The 20,174-nt window shown below is 42.6% G+C and overlaps 2 protein-coding genes across 2 annotated transcripts; both read left to right on the forward strand.

Moving 5' to 3' along the window:
* Positions 1-1,148: 1,148 nt before the first annotated feature.
* LOC106585270 (bifunctional methylenetetrahydrofolate dehydrogenase/cyclohydrolase, mitochondrial) lies at positions 1,149-5,891 on the forward strand. Its single transcript, XM_014171313.2, has 8 exons — positions 1,149-1,417; positions 3,517-3,701; positions 3,947-4,069; positions 4,276-4,428; positions 4,525-4,632; positions 4,819-4,911; positions 5,096-5,221; positions 5,343-5,891. The coding sequence occupies exons 1-8, from the start codon at positions 1,338-1,340 to the stop codon at positions 5,489-5,491; spliced, it is 1,017 nt and encodes a 338-aa protein (XP_014026788.2). The 5' UTR covers positions 1,149-1,337; the 3' UTR covers positions 5,492-5,891.
* A 3,551-nt stretch (positions 5,892-9,442) lies between these two features.
* On the forward strand, positions 9,443-13,220 carry LOC106585271 (ADP-ribosylation factor-like protein 6-interacting protein 4). The gene is given in 6 exon segments (XM_045707089.1): positions 9,443-9,902; positions 10,470-10,796; positions 11,468-11,525; positions 11,527-11,583; positions 11,725-11,794; positions 11,920-13,220. Coding segments are annotated over 5 exon segments (414 nt in total). The 5' UTR covers positions 9,443-9,902; positions 10,470-10,624; the 3' UTR covers positions 11,977-13,220.
* Positions 13,221-20,174: the final 6,954 nt, after the last annotated feature.

The following is a 20,174-nucleotide window of genomic DNA, read 5'->3' on the forward strand; positions in this document are numbered from 1 at the left end:
TCCAACTGCTCCTAAATACAAGTAAAACTAAATGCATGCTCTTCAACCGATCGCTGCCTGCACCTGCCCGCCTGTCCAGCATCACTTCTCTGGACGGTTCTGACTTTGAATATGTGGACAACTTCAAATACCTAGGTGTCTGGTTAGACTGTAAACTCTCCTTCCAGACTCACATCAAACATCTCCAATCCAAAGTTAAATCTATAATTGGCTTCCTATTTCGCAACAAAGCATCCTTCACTCATGCTGCCAAACATACCCTCGTAAAACTGACCATCCTACCAATCCTCGACTTTGGCCACGTCATTTACAAAATAGCCTCCAATACCCTACTCAACAAGCTGAATGCAGTCTATCACAGTGCCATCCGTTTCGTCACCAAAGCCGCATATACTACCCACCACTGCGACCTGTACGCTCTCGTTGGCTGGCCTTCGCTTCATAATCGTCGCCAAGCACACTGGCTCCAGGTCATCTACAAGACCCTGCTAGGTAAAGTCCCCCCTTATCTCCGCTCACTGGTCACCATAGCAGCACCCACCTGTAGCACGCGCTCCAGCAGATATATCTCTCTGGTCACCCCCAAAGCCAATTCCTCCTTTGGCCGTCTCTCCTTCCAGTTCTCTGCTGCCAATGACTGGAATGAGCTACAAAAATCTCTGAAACTGGAAACACTTATCTCCCTTACTAGCTTTAAGCACCAGCTGTCAGAGCAGCTCACAGATCACTGCACCTGTACATAGCCCATCTATAATTTAGCCCAAACAACTACCTCTTCCCCTACTGTATTTATTTATTTTGCTCCTTTGCACCCCATTATTTCTATTTCTACTTTGCACTTTCTTCTACTACCAATCTACCATTCCAGTGTTTTACCTGCTATATTGTATTTACTCTGCCACCATGGCCTTTTTTGCCTTTACCTCCCTTATCTCACCTCATTTGCTCACATTGTATATAGTCTTATTTTTCTACTGTATTATTGATTGTGTGTTGTTTTACTAGATGTGTAACTCTGTGTTGTTGTATGTTGTCGAACTGCTTTGCTTTATCTTGGCCAGGTCGCAATTGTAAATGAGAACTTGTTCTCAACTTGCCTACCTGGTTAATAGAAGGACCCATTTAGAGGTGCGGCCCATGCCCAGAAACTGACGTATTGACAATATGCTCAGTGCCAGCAGCCAGCGCTGGAGGGGGACATGAGCCTTTAAAACATCTCGAGCCTTCTCTAACTTCCTTACAGGCGGTGCTCTTTCAGACCGGGTTTACTTCCTCCAGTCTCCCTCGCTCCTCTCTTCTTTAACTCATTTGTGGATTACTTATCAAGATCAGTAAACATGGCAACGCTGAGAGCTCTGAGAAAATTCTGCCAGCAATCTAAGCATCAAGTGTGCAGTCTATATATGTCCGCATCAAGGTATGTATTAACATTGAGATATCAAATAGATTGCTTATCTGTCTTGGAGGACTATGATAGGTTACTTTCTTTCGTTATGAAAAATGCTTCTTCTTTTTGGAAGGTAGCCTACCCGGTATTTTCTCCTTGTCAATGATATTTAACGTTACCCATAGCTCGACACTTTCCCTTATGTTTGTTTTCTATCCTGTACACTGTTACCTGATGTCTCTGCGGATACAACGTTTCTGGTTGTGCTTTGATGACAACGTTATGTAACATTTTAAATGATACATTGTAGCGAAGAGCGATATTGAATCAATGATCTTCGTAATACGCCCTCTAACGTTATGCCTTTTATCACTGCAATTCTGCATGGCTGATGAAATCGCACAGAGCACTTGCATTGTGTGTATTGTAGGCAGGCAAGTTCCCAATGGGGGAACGTTGTCACCAACCAAAGTGATCAGTATTCTCATGTCCTGTGTGTTTAAAACTGGCTTTTGCAGACTATTATGTGCTGTAACTGTTTGCCTAAACGTATTCGATTAATTCCAAGAACCCCTGTTTTATTTGAGGCATGCCTTAATAATGCAGCACGTTCCTTATGGCAAAGTAATGTTCCACCCAGTCACCCAGAAACATAAACCACGTGTGACTATGCACATGATTTACATCACAACTGATTTAGCCACTTTTAATCTAGCACAGATGAGTCTCTTTTGGAGCATGCAAATTCATGATGCATTTGAGTAGTAGGTTATGGTCAACATAGGACAGTATTTTTTTTAAACCCTTACACTAGTTTATAAAACCATAACAACACAGACCTTGTATACTTGAGTTACATGTATATTACAAGTTACATGAAGGCAAACCTGTTGGGCAAGGATACTCAACTCTTACCCTAGAGGTTTGGAGCCTGCTGGTTTTCTCTTCTACCTGGTAATGAATTGCACACACCTGGTGTCACAGGTTTAAATCAGTCACTGACTAGAGGGGAACAATGAAAACATGCAGAGTTGAGTTTGAGGGCTGTTGGGGCTACATTTCAACCGTTCATCAAGACAAAGCCCATACTTGGGAACAGAGTTGGCACAGCCTTGCTGATCCATCCATAACTGGGAAACATGTTAAAACACATTGGCTTGGCTTCTAGTTCAAAGTTAACAATCTTAATTATTTGGGGCTGCTGCAAATCCTTGTCCTATCATGGTACTGGTACTATGTGAAGTAGAACTGGTCTGGGAGGAAAGGCAGCAAAGTGAGAAAAGTATATGCATTTTTGTCAAAGGTGAATTCTTAGGTTAAGGCCTATTGAGTCCGCTCTGCATTTGCATTCTCCAATTGCTTGTGATGGTCACTCATGTACTTTATCCTGTCAGAGGTTAACTACTCATTAACATTGTCAGTTGTCAACTGTTTGCTGAGAACTCAACACATTTCAAATAAGGTTGTCCAAAAATACTTTGTCTAAAACATTATGTTCATGCTCTCTGTGCATGTTGGAAGCTGGGCAGTGGGGGTGTTGTTGCCAAATGTCATGCCGTAGTGGAGTCTCCTCCAGGACCTGCTATCCTGCCCCCATAGAAGAGTTGAATGTGTCTATGGGTCTTTAATTACTTGTGGCAGAATCAAGGGATGGTTACATCACTGTGGATGGCTCATTACTCCTCAGTTATTACTCCTCTGTGTGCATGCTATTACATAAGCACTGCTATCTAGTTTAACACATTGGACATGAATGTGAATAGAGCAGCATTCAGGTTTCATATTCACCCACCCTGCACTCCACACTAAGGCCAACCAGTTGACTTGAAGCCCGGGGTTTCCAATACGTTTCTTAAATAGCCTGAGCCACATTGTAACTCATGTCTTGCTATTTTTAGCCGCCATACTCCTCATGCATGGGTAACCCAGGAGCCCTGTACTTGGTGTGACTGTACTTGGCCATCGCTGGCTTATGGCGGCACACCTTGCTGGTTGAATGCCATGCACTCTCACTTTGGGATTGACAACTAGTCTGCAGAACTATAAGTCATGTGCCCACCACAGTGTATACTTTCCCCTGACTGTTTATATGTTCTGCTGTCCTTTAACATCTGCCTCCGATTCTAAAGACAGGAAGCTGTGGTCATCTCAGGCAGGAAGTTGGCCCGTCAGATCCGGGAGGAGGCCAGGACCGATGTGGAACAGTGGGTCTCCACTGGCAACAGGAGACCCCACCTGAGCGTGGTCCTTGTAGGAGATAATGTAGCCAGTCACTCCTACGTCCTGAATAAGACCCGGGCTGCAGCTGATGTTGGTATGTAACCACACACACTCAATACTTTACTTATCTGTGCTGGAGCTGAACTCTACACAGCAGTGTACATACATCAGTTTGACTTGTACATACATGACTTTGAAACAATTTTATGAAGGCTATGACTCTTCAGTGTTGCTCTCTAATTCCCTTTTTCTTCCTGGTCTCCATTCATCTATGGCACTGCTCATATTCGTTGGGGATATAATGGGCTCATAATTCCTCTCTCTTTTTCTTCTCTGCAGGTATCAGCAGTGAGACCATCCTGAAGCCCTCCTGTATCTCTGAGGATGAACTCATGGACCTGATCTACAAACTCAACACAGACCACCGGGTGGACGGCCTGCTGGTGCAACTGCCTCTGCCAGGTAAGTAGTGGCTTTAGAGCGAGGTGGCGAGGCATTGCTTTGGAAAGTGCATATGGGTAGGGACAAAGAAGGAATGACAGTTTGAAGCTGTTGTTTTGAGTATTTATGGCTATTATGGGCATATCCTTGAATGATTTGGCCTATTTACTGTACAACATCCATGTATATGTTGACTTGTAACCATCACTCTCATTGTCTTCTCACAGAACACATTGACGAGCGGCGCATCTGTAATGCTGTGTCCCCCGACAAGGATGTGGACGGCTTCCATGTGGTCAATGTGGGCCGCATGTGCCTGGACCAGTCCACCATGCTGCCCGCCACTCCCTGGGGAGTCTGGGAAATCATCAAACGCACAGGTGAGGTAGTGGGAGGAATCTCTCACCTCCCTCTGTTATATGAATGGAATTAGACTGTGTCAACTCTGTCACTGACTGTTTATCTCCGGTTCCCAGGAATTCCTACCCTTGGAAAGAATGTTGTGGTAGCGGGACGCTCCAAGAATGTGGGCATGCCCATTGCCATGTTGCTGCACTCTGATGGACGCCATGAGAGGCCAGGGGGTGAGTAATGATGTCAGGATAACTAGGGCCTACAGTAATAGGGTGTATGTGAAGGTAGATTAACAATGGGTAATAGAGACAATACAGGGTTTTCACTTAAGTTGAAATATTGAAGTTGAAATATTGAAGTTGAAAGGGAATTTGTGGATCTTGGCCCTGGCATTTACTTATTTTTTGGTTCTGCAGGTGATGCCACGGTCACTATCTCTCACCGTTACACACCAAAGGAACAGCTTCGTCAGCACACAAGAATTGCAGACATCGTTGTTGCTGCTGCAGGTATGGATCCTCTCCTCCTACTGAAGATATATCTTTACCTTGTCTAATACCTGTCTCTCTTATTCTGCATATCTGTAAGCATATTCTTGTAAGTTTATAGAGCTATTTTTGTATCTCTTGAGGAGGTTGTCTTGGGTGGGTCTCTTATAAACTGATCTCACTCTAAACCCTCTCCTAATCTCAGGGATTCCAAACCTCATCACCGCAGACATGATCAAAGAAGGAGCAGTCGTTATTGATGTTGGAATAAACAGAGTGCATGACCATGTGACTGGCAAGGACAGACTTGTAGGGGACGTGGATTTTGAAGGTAGGAGTTTCTAATCTAGACAGACTTCACAATTTGTCTTATTTTACATTTATCCTGACACCTACTGTGTTCTTACACACATTTTCTTTGCAACACTCACCCTTTATCTCTCCCTGTGTAGGTGTGAGACAAAAGGCTAGCTTCATTACCCCAGTGCCTGGAGGAGTAGGACCCATGACAGTGGCCATGCTTATGAAGAACACAATCAAGGCAGCTAAGAACCTCCTGCTGACTCCCGCTGAGAGGATCCGCATGGTAGCCTCTTCATAACAGGCCATAACTTACTCCATCAAGTGACACATTCCATCCCGCCACCCCTTCCCTTTTTACTCTGAGCAACTCGGCGAACTCCAGTGCACACAGACAAAGATCGAAACGTGATTGCTTTAGGATTCTCAACTTGCTGGTACCTTCCACTTTTATAATCTCCGCCCGCCATTTCAGACTATTACCATTTCAGACTAATACAACTCAGCCATTCAGCTACTACATCCCCCTTGGCGTTTTTTCTGTTTTGTTGCATTACAACCTGCAATTTAAATTGATTTTTATTTGGATTTCATGTAATGGACATACACAAAATAGTCCAAATTTGGTGAAATGAAATTTAAAAAATAACTTGTTTCAAAAAATTCAAAAAATTACAAACTGAAAAGTGGTGCATGCATATGTATTCACCCCCTTTGTTATGAAGCCCCTAAATAAGATCTGGGTCAACCAATTACCTTCAGAAGTCACATAATTAGTTAAATAAAGTCCACCTGTGTGCAATTTAAGTGTCACATGATCTGTCACATGATCTCAGTATATACACCTGTTCTGAAAGGCCCCAGAGTCTGCAGCATCACTAAGCAAGGCATACCACCAAGCAAGCGGCACCATGTAGACCAAGGAGCTCTACAAACAGGTCAGGGACAAAGTTGTGGAGAAGTATAGATCAGGGTTGGGTTATAAAAAAATATCAGAAACTTTGAACATCCCACGGAGCACCATTAAATCCATTATTCAAAAATGGAAAGAATATGGCACCACAACAAACCTGCCAAGAGAGGGCCGCCCACCAAAACTCACGGAAAAGGAAAGGAGGTCGTTAATCAGAGAGGAAACAAAGAGACCAAAGATAACCCTGAAGGAGCTGCAAAGCTCCACAGCGGAGATTGGAGTATCTGTCCATAGGACCACTTCAAGCCGTACACTCCACAGAGCTGGGCTTTACGGAAGAGTGGCCAGAGAAAAGCCATTGCTTGGTTTGGTGTTCGCCAAAAGTCATGTGGGAGACTCCCCAAAGATATGGAAGAATGTACTCTGGTCAGATGAGACTAAAATGTAGCTTTTTGGCCATCAAGGGAAAGGCTATGTCTGGCACAAACCCAACACCTCATCACCCCGAGAACATCATCCCCACAGTGAAACATGGTGGTGGCAGCATCATGCTGTGGGGATGTTTTTCATCAGCAGGGACTGGGAAACTGGTCAGAATTGAAGGAATGACAGATGGTACTAAATACAGGGAAATTCGAGGGAAACCTGTTTCAGTCTTCCAGAGATTTGAGACTGGGACAGAGGTTCACCTTCCAGCAGGACAATGACCCTAAGCATACTGCTAAAGCAACACTCGAGTGGCTTAAGGGGAAACACCTAAATGTCTTGTAATGGCCTAGTCAAAGCCCAGACCTCAATCCAATTGAGAATCTGTGGTATGACTTAAAGATTGCTGTACACCAGCGGAACCCATCCAACTTGAAGTTTTGCCTTGAAGAATGGGCAAAAATCCCAGTGGCTAGATGTGCCAAGCTTATAGAGACATACCCCAAGAGACTTGCAGCTGTAATTGCTGCAAAAGGTGGCTCTACAAAGTATTGACTTTGGGGGGGTGAATAGTTATGCATGTGCAAGTTTTTTCTTTTTTTGTCTTATTTCTTGTTTGTTTCACAATAAAAAATATTTTGCATCTTCAAAGTGGTAGGCATGTTGTGTAACTCAAATGAAAAAAAAATCCAGGTTGGGTTAGGCAACAAAATAGGAAAAATGCCAAGGGGGTGAATACTTTCGCAAGCCACTGTATTATTTTTTTTAATGTACTTTCTATGAGACCCTTTGGTTTTAGGTGAATTTGAACAACCTGTTTATTTATTTCTCTGCGTTCATTTGTCAAATATGTTAAAAGCATTAAAAAGTGCAATGGAGACCGGCAAGAAATAGACAGTTATGTCTATCTCCACAATACCCTTTAGATCACACAAGCACTGTGAGTTAAGAGGATTAAGGGCTAGAGTTATGAAATGTTAGAAAAAACAAGTCTATAAGCTTTACATTTACAGTGTTTCAAAAATACCTTTGTAAATATAATTTTTAAATAAAATGTTATTGCAAATGGATGGACTTCATTACTGTATTGCCATGTTGTGGTTTTTTGGGGGGTGAACAGGTGCTTATAACATAGCTCTGCAACAGACACACATCAGTCTTACTATGATATATAATCTCTATTGCAAAGATTTACAGGTAGGCCGTTCTATTTCCATTGTATAAGATATATCACATCATTCAATAATTGTAACCCTCTATTTCAACCCTTAGAGGAGGTGATAAATAGTTTTGAGTATGATATAAATCTTGATGTCATATCAGTCCTATTAATAATAAGAAAAAATATTCTGACAATTGTTAGCCAAAATACTCTGGCCTTATTATAGGCGGCTCATAAAATTATACACTGCTCAAAAAAATAAAGGGAACACTTAAACAACACATCATAAATCTGAATGAAAGAAATAATCTTATGAAATACTTTTTTCTTTACATAGTTGAATGTGCTGACAACAAAATCACACAAAAATAATCAATGGAAATCCAATTTATCAACCCATGGAGGTCTGGATTTGGAGTCACACTCAAAATTAAAGTGGAAAACCACACTACAGGCTGATCCAACTTTGATGTAATGTCCTTAAAACAAGTCAAAATGAGGCTCAGTAGTGTGTGTGGCCTCCACGTGCCTGTATGACCTCCCTACAACGCCTGGGCATGCTCCTGATGAGGTGGCGGAAGGTCTCCTGAGAGATCTCCTCCCAGACCTGGACTAAAGCATCCGCCAACTCCTGGACAGTCTGTGGTGCAACGTGGCGTTGGTGGATGGAGCGAGACATGATGTCCCAGTTGTGCTCAATTGGATTCAGGTCTGGGGAACGGGCGGGCCAGTCCATAGCATCAATGCCTTCCTCTTGCAGGAACTGCTGACACACTCCAGCCACATGAGGTCTAGCATTGTCTTGCATTAGGAGGAACCCAGGGCTAACCGCACCAGCATATGGTTTCACAAGGGGTCTGAGGATCTCATCTCGGTACCTAATGGCAGTCAGGCTACCTCTGGCGAGCACATGGAGGGCTGTGCGGCCCCCCAAAGAAATGCCACCCCACACAATGACTGACCCACCGCCAAACCGGTCATGCTGGAGGATGTTGCAGGCAGCAGAACGTTCTCCACGGCGTCTCCAGACTCTGTCACGTCTGTCACGTGCTCAGTGTGAACCTGCTTTCATCTGTGAAGAGCACAGGGCGCCAGTGGCGAATTTGCCAATCTTGGTGTTCTCTGGCAAATGCCAAACGTCCTGCACGGTGTTGGGCTGTAAGCACAACCCCCACCTGTGGACGTCGGGCCCTCATACCACCCTCATGGAGTCTGTTTCTGACCATTTGAGCAGACACATGCACATTTGTGGCCTGCTGGAGGTCATTTTGCAGGGCTCTGGCAGTGCTCCTCCTGCTCCTCCTTGCACAAAGGTGGAGGTAGCGGTCCTGCTGCTGGGTTGTTGCCCTCCTACGGCCTCCTCCACGTCTCCTGATGTACTGGCCTGTCTCCTGGTAGCGCCTCCATGCTCTGGACACTACGCTAACAGACACAGCAAACCTTCTTGCCACAGCTCGCATTGATGTGCCATCCTGGATGAGCTGCACTACCTGAGCCACTTGTGTGGGTTGTAGAGTCCGTCTCATGCTACCACTAGAGTGAAAGCACCGCCAGCATTCAAAAGTGACCAAAACATCAGCCAGGAAGCATAGGAACTGAGAAGTGGTCTGTGGTCACCACCTGCTGAACCACTTCTTTATTGGGGGTGTCTTGCTTATTGCCTATAATTTCCACCTGTTGTCTATTCCATTTGCACAACAGCATGCGAAATTTATTGTCAATCAGTGTTGCTTCCTAAGTGGACAGTTTGATTTCACAGAAGTGTGATTGACTTGGAGTTACATTGTGTTGTTTAAGTGTTCCCTTTATTTTTTGGAGCAGTATATGATCAGTGTGCAAGATGACCGTAACAGGAAGCAGACATACTTCCTAAAGATCCGGAAAAGCATCGGGGAATAAAAACAGTTGCACAATCAATTTTTTGTTTTTGTTGGAGTGGACATGTTTTGTATTTCTCCATTTATTTCTAGAAACATCGGCATTTTTTTTAGAGACATACGACTAATTCATTGACCTAACGTTAGCATAAATTTTCGACCATGGGCCGCAGTAGATCGCGCGACAGTTCCGCTGATACGAGCAGACAAGGCAGAGGAAGAAAAAAAACATCCAAAAAGAAAAAGCGAAGACGTTCCTCTTCATCCTCGTCCAGCAGCAGTGCAAGTCCGACCCCTTTAAAGAAAGCCTCACATTCTCTCAGCAAGAACCAAGGTTTTCGTCACTCGATTATTAAATCATCATTAATAGTAGTAGAAGGCAGGTAACGTTAAACAGTCACACTGGAATGTGTATAGCTGCTAGAGTTCCTCCTTTTTGTATTGGGTTGTACAAAAACAGTCCGTGGGAAGCCAGAAGTTGATAACAATTCCATTTCAACTTACTAGGACGGTTGGTCATTAAAACGGGGGAATTTTTGTCAAACTATCTAAAGTAACGTATTATTAAACTGACTTTCCAAACGTTGGTATGTTGTAGACCCACGTCCTCTCTGCTTACCTGATGTCCAAATAAAAGTCCCCCACAAGTTATTCCACCTATGGCGCACGTACAGGACTTTTATTTTGAATGAGGTAAGCGAGGAAGTGGGTCTACAAACGCTCATTTCTAACCGACGTAGAATTAAATGCAATTCAACTTCGTGTTCAACAATGTGTAGTGCTTCAGACAATGCACATCCCCACACAGACATATCTATTATCTAATGTGTCAGACAATATGGCAATGCATTTTATTATCAATGCTGACAGTGTACCTTTGTTATACCTTTGTCTGCTTCAGCTGGGAAAGAAGGGAAGAAAAAATGAAAAGTTCCTCATCTTCCTTGTCAAGCTCTTCATACTCATCGTCCTCCTCAAGTGATGAAAAGGCCAAGAGGGAGGAAAAAATGAAAAAAATTCAAGAAGTTAAAAAAGAAAAGAAAGTTGAAGAAAGAGATGAAATTGGAGAAGAAGAAAAAATATGAAGTTAAAGCAATTGGAAGAAAGCAGAGCATCCCTGCTTGTAGATGTGATGCCCCCTCCAGACCCCCCTCAGCCTCTAGGCAGTGCCCCCAGCCCTTCCTGGAGCTGTGGCAGACTGGTGATAGCACAGAAGATCACGGACCAGGTATGGTTAATGAAATCGATTGGGAATTTGCGCCAGCTGTTGAGTTTAGACTTGTAGCTGTCTCACATGTTCAAATCAAATTTTATTAATCACATGCGCCGAATACAACAGATGTAGACCTTACAGTGAATTGCTTACTTACGAGCCCCTAACCAACAATGCCGTTTCAAAAAATACAGATAAGAATAAGAAACAAAAGTTACAAGTAATTAAAGAGCAGCAGTAAAATAACAATAGCAAGACTATATATACAGTGGGATGCGCACCGGTTTGTTGAGGTAATATGTACATGTATGTAGAGTTATTAAACAAAGACTAGCAGCAGTGTAATTGGGGGGGGGGGGGGGCAATGCAAAGTCTGGATAGCCATTTGACTAGATGTTAAGGAGTCTTATGGCTTGGGGGTAGAAGCTGTTAAGAAGCCTCAATGCTGTCGTAGTGCCAGCCTCAGTCTGTGGTGGTATGTAAACAGCTACGAAAAATACAGATAAACTCTCAGTAGATAGATTATCTCATAAGCTATAGACCACACTACCTCAGGCGAGCAATAGCATTTTGTCATATGTTGTCAATTATTGGATGTTTCTTTGTTACCTAGCTCAACAAGGAATGGAAAATAAAGCCAAACATAAAGCTGAGCAGATGGATCTTTTGTTTTGTCCATTCTTTAGCAATGACAGATGAGCAGAAAGCCAGGCTATCCACCAAGAGGCCCCTAACGAAGGAGGAGTGAGGCTAAGCAGAGTGTCATCCGCAGGGTGGTAGATCCTGAGACTGGACGCACCAGGTACACCAACGCTATAGACAACATGAATGTTCCCAAGGCATCTATGGCTCAGTAGTTTCTCTCTATTCCTATATGGGCTGGGTTTGTGCTGGTTTTTATTCCTTGTGTATAAAGTAAAATTATATTACCTTTGTTTTTCAGGCTGATAAGGGGAGAAGGAGAGATCATTGAAGAGATTGTCAGTAAAGAGAGACACAAAGAGATCAACAAGGTAAATGGAAAACCATCAAAGGCCACGTAGCTGTGTGTGCTTTTGGGGGTTAAAATAAAATGTTTTCCTCTACCCCCCAAAAATGCCTACCTAATATATATATATACCCTCCAATCTTGTCACAGCAAGCCACAAAGGGAGACAGAAACTCCTTTCAGAAGAAACTAGGATGGAACAGGTAGAGGATCACCCCTGATGCCAATGTTATGGTAGAAAGGAGGAAGGAGCCATTTATACTATTCTGTATAGATGGGACAGGAGAATAAAACTCCAGTGAATATTTGGCTGTGACATGATCACTACATGTATCGAAAATGAAAGTGAAAAACAACCCTTTCTGTGCATATCGATGACTGTACTGTGACTCAATCATATGATGTTTGGTCACACTTTAAATAAAGTTTGGCCAGACTTTACATTTAATTGCTCATATTAAATGTAATAACATTTAGATTTTACTTGACCAGCAACCTTTCATCACAATTCACTTTGGACTTTCTCTGAATGCAACTTCAGAATGGTCATGACGGCCTGACTGTCAATGTTTTATTATTCAATCCCATTATACATGCATTCAAACTGAACCCAAAAACCCAAGTCAACTGTGTAATGCTGTTTACTTTATAGTTTTTTACCATGTACACTGAACAAAAATATAAATGCAACATGTAAAGTACTGGTCTTGTGTTTTATGCACTGAAAGACAAGATCCCCAAAATTTTCCATATGCACAAAAAGCTTATTTAGCTCACATTTTGTGCAAAGATTTGATTACATCCCTGTTCGTGAGCATTCTATCCTTTGTCAAGATAATCCATCCACCTGACAGGTGTGGCATATCAAGAAGCTGATTAAACAGCATGATCATTACACAGGTGGGAACAATAAAAGGCCACTCTAAAATGTCCAGTTTTGTAACAACACAATGCCACAGATGTCTCAAGTTTGAGGGAGCATGCAATCGGCCTGCTGTGACTGCAGGATGTACACCAAAACTGTTGCCAGATAATATAATGTTAATTTCTCTACCATAAGCCACCTCCAATGTCATTTTAGATAATTTGGCAGTACGTCCAACCAGCCTCACAACCGCAGACCACATGCTAGCCCAGGACCTCCACATCCGGCTTTTTAACCTGTGGGGTCGTCAGTAATAAAGCCACTTTTGTGGGGAAAAACTCATTCTGATTGGCTGGGCCTGGCTCCCCAGTGGGTGGGCCTATGGCTCCCAGGCCCATCCACACCTGGGCCCCTGCCCAATCATGTGAAATCCATAGATTAGAGTCTAAAGAATATAAGTAAATCAGTCAAATGAAATACAAACTCAGCAAAAAAAGAAACACGCCTTTTTCAGGACCCTGTCTTTCAAAAGATAATTCATAAAAATCCAAATAACTTCACAGATCTTCAATGTAAAGGGTTTAAAGACTGTTTCACATTCTTGTTCAATGAACCATAAACAATTAATGAACATGCACCTGTGGAACGGTCGTTAAGACACTAACAGCTTACAGACGGTAGGCAATTAAGGTCACAGTTATGAATACATAGGACACTAAAGAGGCCTTTCTACTGACTCTGAAAAACACCAAAAGAAAGATGCCCAGGGTCCCTGCTCATCTGCGTGAATGTGCCTTAGGCATGCTGTAAGGAGGCATGAGGACTGCAGATGTGGCCAGGGCAATAAATTGCAATATCTGTACTGTGAGACGCCTAAGACAGCGCTACAGGGAGACAGGACGGACAGCAGTGGCAGACCACGTGTAACAACACCTGCACAGGATCGGTACATCGGAATATCACACCTGCGGGACAGGTACAGGATGGCAACAACAACTGCCCGAGTTACACCAGGAATGCACAATCCCTCCATCAGTGCTCAGACTGTCCGCAATTGGCTGAGAGAGGCTGGACTGAGGGCTTGTAGGCCTGTTGTAAGGCAGGTCCTCACCTGACATCACCGGCAACAACATTGCCTATGGGCACGAACCCACCGTCGCTGGACCAGACAGGACTGGCAAAAAGTGTTCTTCACTGACGAGTCACGGTTTTGTCTCACCAGGGGTGATGGTTGGATTTGCGTTTATCGTCGAAGGAATGAGTGTTACACCGAGGCCTGTACTCTGGGGCGGGATCGATTTGGAGGTGGCGGATCCGTCATGGTCTGGGGCTGTGTATCACAGCATCATCGGACTGAGCTTGTTGTCATTGCAGGCAATCTCAACGCTGTGCGTTACAGGGAAGACCTCCTCCCTCATGTGGTACCCTTCCTGCAGGCTCATCCTGACATGACCCTTCAGCATGACAATGCCACCAGCCAAACTGCTCGTTCTGTGCATGATTTCCTGCAAGACAGGAATGTCAGTGTTCTGCCATGGTCAGCGAAGAGCCCGGATCTCAATCCCATTGAGCACATCTTGGACCTGTTGGATCAGAGGGTGAGGGCTAGGGCCATTCCCCCCAGAAATGTCTGGGAAATTGCAGGTGCCTTGGTGGAAGAGTGGGGTAACATCTCCCAGCAAGAACTGGCAAATCTGGTGCAGTCCATGAGGAGATGCACTGCAGTACTTAATGCAGCTGGTGGCCACACCAGATACAGACTGTTACTTTTGATTTTGACCTCCCTTTGTTCAGGGACACACTATTCAATTTCTGTTAGTCACATGTCTGGAACTTGTTCAGTTTATGTCTCAGAAGTTGAATCTTATGTTCAGACAAATATTTACACGTTAAGTTTGCTGAAAATAAACGCAGTTGACAGTGAGATTACATTTCTTTTTTTGCTGAGTTTATGAACTGTAGCTCAGTAAAATCTTTGAAATTATTGCATGTTTGCGTTTGTATTTTTGCTCAGTATAAGAGTATTTTTTGGGGGGATAATTATCCTTTACCATCGCTGTGTGCATCAGATATTTACTATTTCAGTTACAGGTTAAAAACCTAGTCTTACACCTGCCATTAAAAGAATGTAGAGACAAGAACCCACACATTTAATTTCTGTTCTTCATACTTACTTTATACACTGTACATGGAAACACAAAGAATGGGTAAAATAAAACTGTCTAAAACTTCAGGAGTAATACAAAGTATGTTGATACTGTATATAGCCAAGGTATTGGGACATTTTTACAGCCAGGTAAGGTCATTTTGATGTGATCAAATTCGGTCAGCATTGCCATTTCAATAAGCGTGAGATGAAACATTTTTAAGTGCAGAGTGGAGGCTTGATATGATACGGGTGCAGGTAGTTTTATTTGTAATATATTCCTATGTACATTTATACTATTTCCCCGTCGATACAACCAACCAGACATAAAAGTCATACCAACGTCTCATTGGTAAATAATGGTCCTTTTCAGTGACCATACAGCAAATTCTACTGGAGGATTATTCCAGAGGCATGAGTCAGAACAGGGAAACAGCAAATTTAAGGCAAAAAGGGAAATGTACTATAAGGCCTCTGGTAATATCTGCATTTGCCAGTAGGATAACTATGGGGATTGTCTTTGTGTAGAGGTGTCTGAGTTTAACTGATGTTTGCACGTATCTACCTTTACATTCCCCAGGTGTCAATGTCCAGTTGACTGATACAGTATCTCTGGAGCAGGACAGTGCTTTAAAGAGCAGCCATGTACTAATTGTTAGAAGGGTGCATGTTTTCTTTTAGCTGGATGTGCTAAACTGTCTTATCCAATTTCACTGTCAGGATGCACAGAAAGAGTCATGGATTTCTCTGTAGACATCACTGTGGGTTGCCCTTTGAGTTATGTGCTACTTAAAGAAAAGGTAACCATATCATATGGACAGTGACTTGTAGCCTACTACAGTATCAGTTACAACTGCATTGCTTTACCCCACAAGCCCCTCCAGCTCAACTGACTGCATATTTACCATGCCTGTTGCATGTTTATGTGTATTTGGGGCAATGCTTTCAGAGTCACCCTGGAATGTGCCTAGAGTCGGAAATTGAACAGGAATAGCATGATCTCATATATGTATGAGATTACTTGGTGGTTAACTAAGGATTGTAGAACATAGGGTTCACAATAGCCTCGTTCAAACCTTGTGTTTTAACATGCGAGTTTTATGATTTGATCAATATGATCCAATCACTATCTGATCAAGGTTTGTCGCTTCTAGATATTGTATTACAATGAGGGAGTTCTGTTAACCTGAGCGTCGGTGCACTGGTCTATGGCCCGTGAAGTGAACGGGCAAAAGCGATGAGGGAGGAGCGCCCTTCTAAAAATTGAACAGTAATCTGCGTAGCTCGGCCATGTTGTCAACAAGGAAGCATGCTGTATCATCCAGAAACATACAGCTCTTTTTCCCAAAATATATGTAACAATTTTCAAACTAGTTTTCATTGGGAAGGCAAGAAAAGCGTTATTAAAAGCGATCACTTTTGCATGCAAAAACACAGAATCCTACTCATTACTCCACGTGCCTTATCTAGCCTAGGCTACATCACTTCTGTTTTGAGCAGACTGCAATCTCTTCCCACCGGGGTAAACCTGGCCAGATAATTGAATCCCATCAATGGCTGCATTTACACAGGCAGCCCAATTCTGATATTTTTTTCATCTAATTGGTCTTTTGACCAATCTTGAAAAAGATCTGATGTCATTGGTCAAAAGACTAATTAGTGGATTTTTTGTTGTTGTTGAATTGGGCTGCCTGTCTAAACGCAGCCAAAGTGCCTCATCCTGCCACTGTGTCCGCATTGTGAACAGATTAGCTGGTGCCTCCCTGCATGAAAAATATTTGACAGCTATTCTTTCAAAAAGAAAAAACAATTATTTATTTTAAGACAATTACTGATGCCATAAATCAACCTGTCAATAATTTGAGGCCGTTATAACGATGATTTAACACAGTGATAATTTGACCATATCTGTTTACCCTTGATTGATATACAGACACAATGTGTGCCTAATTACCTACGGAGGTGATCAGGAAGGTCTGATGACAATCAGACCACAATCAGAATGTGAACAAGATCAGGACAAAGTGTGAACGTTAGTGCCAGGTTGGCTGTGTTTGCACAGGCAGCCCACTTCTGATCTTTTTTACTAATTGGTCTTTTGACCAATTAGATCAGCTCTTGTTCCCTTAATTGGCCAAAAGATCAGAATGGGTCTGCCTGTTTAAATACAGCAGTATAAATAGAGCAATAGACAGTCTGGTGCCTCATTCATTCCCTACCAGATCAATCTGTTTGGATTGAGAAGACCCCACTTCACCATGATGGTCCTCCCTCCCCATACATCCCTCACACAGTCTTCCTTATTTCCCCAGGATCACGCAAGAAATGTAATAACAGTTCAACCAAGATGCCATTTGTCTAAACAATTTTCTATGATCATGTTTATACCCGTATGTCTTAAATCACACGGCACAAAGACATTTTGTTTCTCTGCATGTGCCTGCTTAACTGATTGTCGATGCATTGTGGCATTCTTTCTCTATGGTGGATCTGCTGCTGTGGCATGTGTGTGGGTAATATTGAACATTTCACTAACATTTCAATTCTCATTGGTCGATTACTGTTATAGTTCTACACAGGTTTGAAACAAGTAAGTACAAATATTTTGAACGATAAACTGACTATTAATCATCTTAAATTATTAATCAACATTATTGAACAAATCTGAACTCTATGTTCCTACTTTCCAAAGCATATTTTTTACATTATCTACAATCTACAAATTGTTCATCGGAGGCTTCAACATATGACTCCCAATTGAACCTCAATAGTATTGTCTATGTGCATAATCATTCAATGCCTTATTTACAGCTTAGGAAGTGATTGTATTTCATATTTTCTAAATATATTGTACTGTGCTTTTGGAAAGTATTCAGACCCCTTGACTTTTTACACATTATGTTACAGCCTTTTTCTAAAATTGATTAAATAGTTATTTTCCCGTCATCAATCTACACACAATATCCCGTAATGACAAAGCAAAAACAGGTTGTGTGTGCAAATGTATTATAAATAAAAAAACAAAATATAAAATGTACAAGTATTCAGACCCTTTACTCAGTGCTTTAACAAAGTACTGAGTAAAGGGTCTGAATACTTGTACATTTTATATTTTGGCAGCGATTACAGCCTTGAGTCTTCTTGGGTATGGCACTACACGCTTGGCACACCTGTATTTGGGGAGTTTCTCCCATTCTTCTTTGCAGATCCTCTCAAGCTCTGTCAGGTTGGATAGGGAACGTTGCTGCACAGCTATCTTCAAGTCTCTCCAGAGATGTTCGGTCGGGTTCAAGTCCGGGCTTTGGCTGGGCCACTCAAGGACATTCAGAGACGTGTCTCGATGCCACTCCTGCGTTGTCTTGGTTGTGTGCTTAGGGTTGTTGTCCTGTTGGAAGGTTAACCTTCACCCCAATCTGAGGTCCTGTGCGCTGTGGAGCAGGTTTTCATCAAGGATCTCTCTGTACTTTGCTCCGTTCATCTTTCCCTCGATCCTGACTAGTCTCCCAGTCCCTGCCGCTGAAAAACATCCCCATAGAATGATGCTGCCACCACCATTCTTCACTGTAGGGATGGTGCCAGGATTCCTCCCGATGTGACCTTTGGCATTTAGGCCAAAGAGTTCAATCTTGGTTTCATCAGACCAGAGAATCTTGTTTCTCATGGTCTGAGAGTCCTTTAGGTGCCTTTTGTCAAACTCCAAGCATGCGGTCCTGTGCTTTTTACTGAGGAGTGGCTTCCGTCTGGCCACTCTACCATAAAGGCCTGATTGGTGGAGTGCTGCAGAGATGGTTGTCCTTCTAGAAGGTTCTCCCACCCCCACAGAGGAACTCTGGAGCTCTGTCAGAGTGACCATTGGGTTCTTGTTCACCTCCTTGACCAAGGCCCTTCTCCCTCGATTGCTCAGTTTGGCCGGGCGGCCAGCTCTAGGAAGTGTCTTAGTGGTTCCAAACTTCTTCCATTTAAGAATGATGGAGACCTCTGTGTTCTTGGGAACCGTCAATGCTGCAGACATTTTTTGGTACCCTTCCCCAGATCTGTGCCTCGACACAATCCTATCTCGGAGCTCTACAGACAATTCCTTCGACGTCATGGCTTGTTTTTTGCTCTGCCATGCACTGTCAACTGTGGGAACATGTGCCTTACCAAATCATGTCCAATCAATTGAATTTACAGGTGGACTCCAATCAAGTTGTAGAAACATCTCAAGGATGATCAATGGAAAAAGGATGCACCTGAGCTGATAGCAAAGGGTCTGAATACTTATGTCCTTTACATTTTATTTATTATTTACATTTGCATACATTTATAAAAACCGGTTTTCACTTTGTCATTATGGGGTATTGTGTGTAGATTGATGAGGAAAATATGTAATTTTATCCATTTTAGAATAACAACGTAACAAAATGTGGCAAAAGTCAAGGGGTCTGAATAGTTTCCGAATGCACTGTAATAATAGCAGATACATTAATACAAGTCTTGTGATTTGCATGATCAGTCAATCTGGTAGAAATACAATACTGTGCAAGGCAAATACCTCTGCTGTGTATTGGCTGCTGCGGATGATTGCTTGAGAAAACAACCTAGAAAATGAAACACTACGTAGTTAACAGAACTAAAACACTTAAGTTCACAAAAAAAAGTATATATACATTTATATCTATCTAAAAAGAATGAAAAAGTGTATCCTGAATGTGATTGTGTATCTCCTCAGTGTGAAGAGGATACAAGATAATGGCCCCTTGGTAGACCTGACCCCAGCTCAACATACAATACTATAGACAAGCCTTGATCATCTTCAACTATACAATCAATCATCCCAAACGAGGTCCACAGAGCAGTTTCAGCCCGTCTCAAAGGACATCTTGGATTCAGCTTATCCCTTCACATATAGTATACAATTTCATACGGCCTACTTTGGCACATCACCTTACAGTAATACAAGTTTGCCCTGAAAGTGATATCTATAAATATACCTGTTGTGTAGGCAATGATTGCAGTGGCCTATAGCTAATGTAACATGTTCTGTATGATAGCACAGACAATAATTGGGTTCTCAACTGTAACCAAAGAGCAATTGGTACACAACCTTGGGAGTATTGCAGCTGCTCTAGAAATGCCATGATTCTATATTGGCTGTATTTGTGTGGTTATGGAGACTGTAGACTGCCATGGTACAAGGAGGATAAAACACACCTGTATAACCCAGGGTGGAAGATGGGGGACATTGATCTATCAGGACTTAACCCAAACCTGCAGCATGGGGGCGCTGAATTACCACAGAATGGAATCAGCTTCACTCCGAAGCCCCAGTCCAGGACATACACTATGTATATTGATGTGATATTACAGACATTGATAAATAAACACTAAAACAATATGCAACTTTTTCTTTAG

The sequence above is a fragment of the Salmo salar genome, chromosome ssa24 (assembly GCF_905237065.1).
Source record: "Salmo salar chromosome ssa24, Ssal_v3.1, whole genome shotgun sequence".
Classification (NCBI taxonomy): Eukaryota; Metazoa; Chordata; class Actinopteri; order Salmoniformes; family Salmonidae; genus Salmo; species Salmo salar.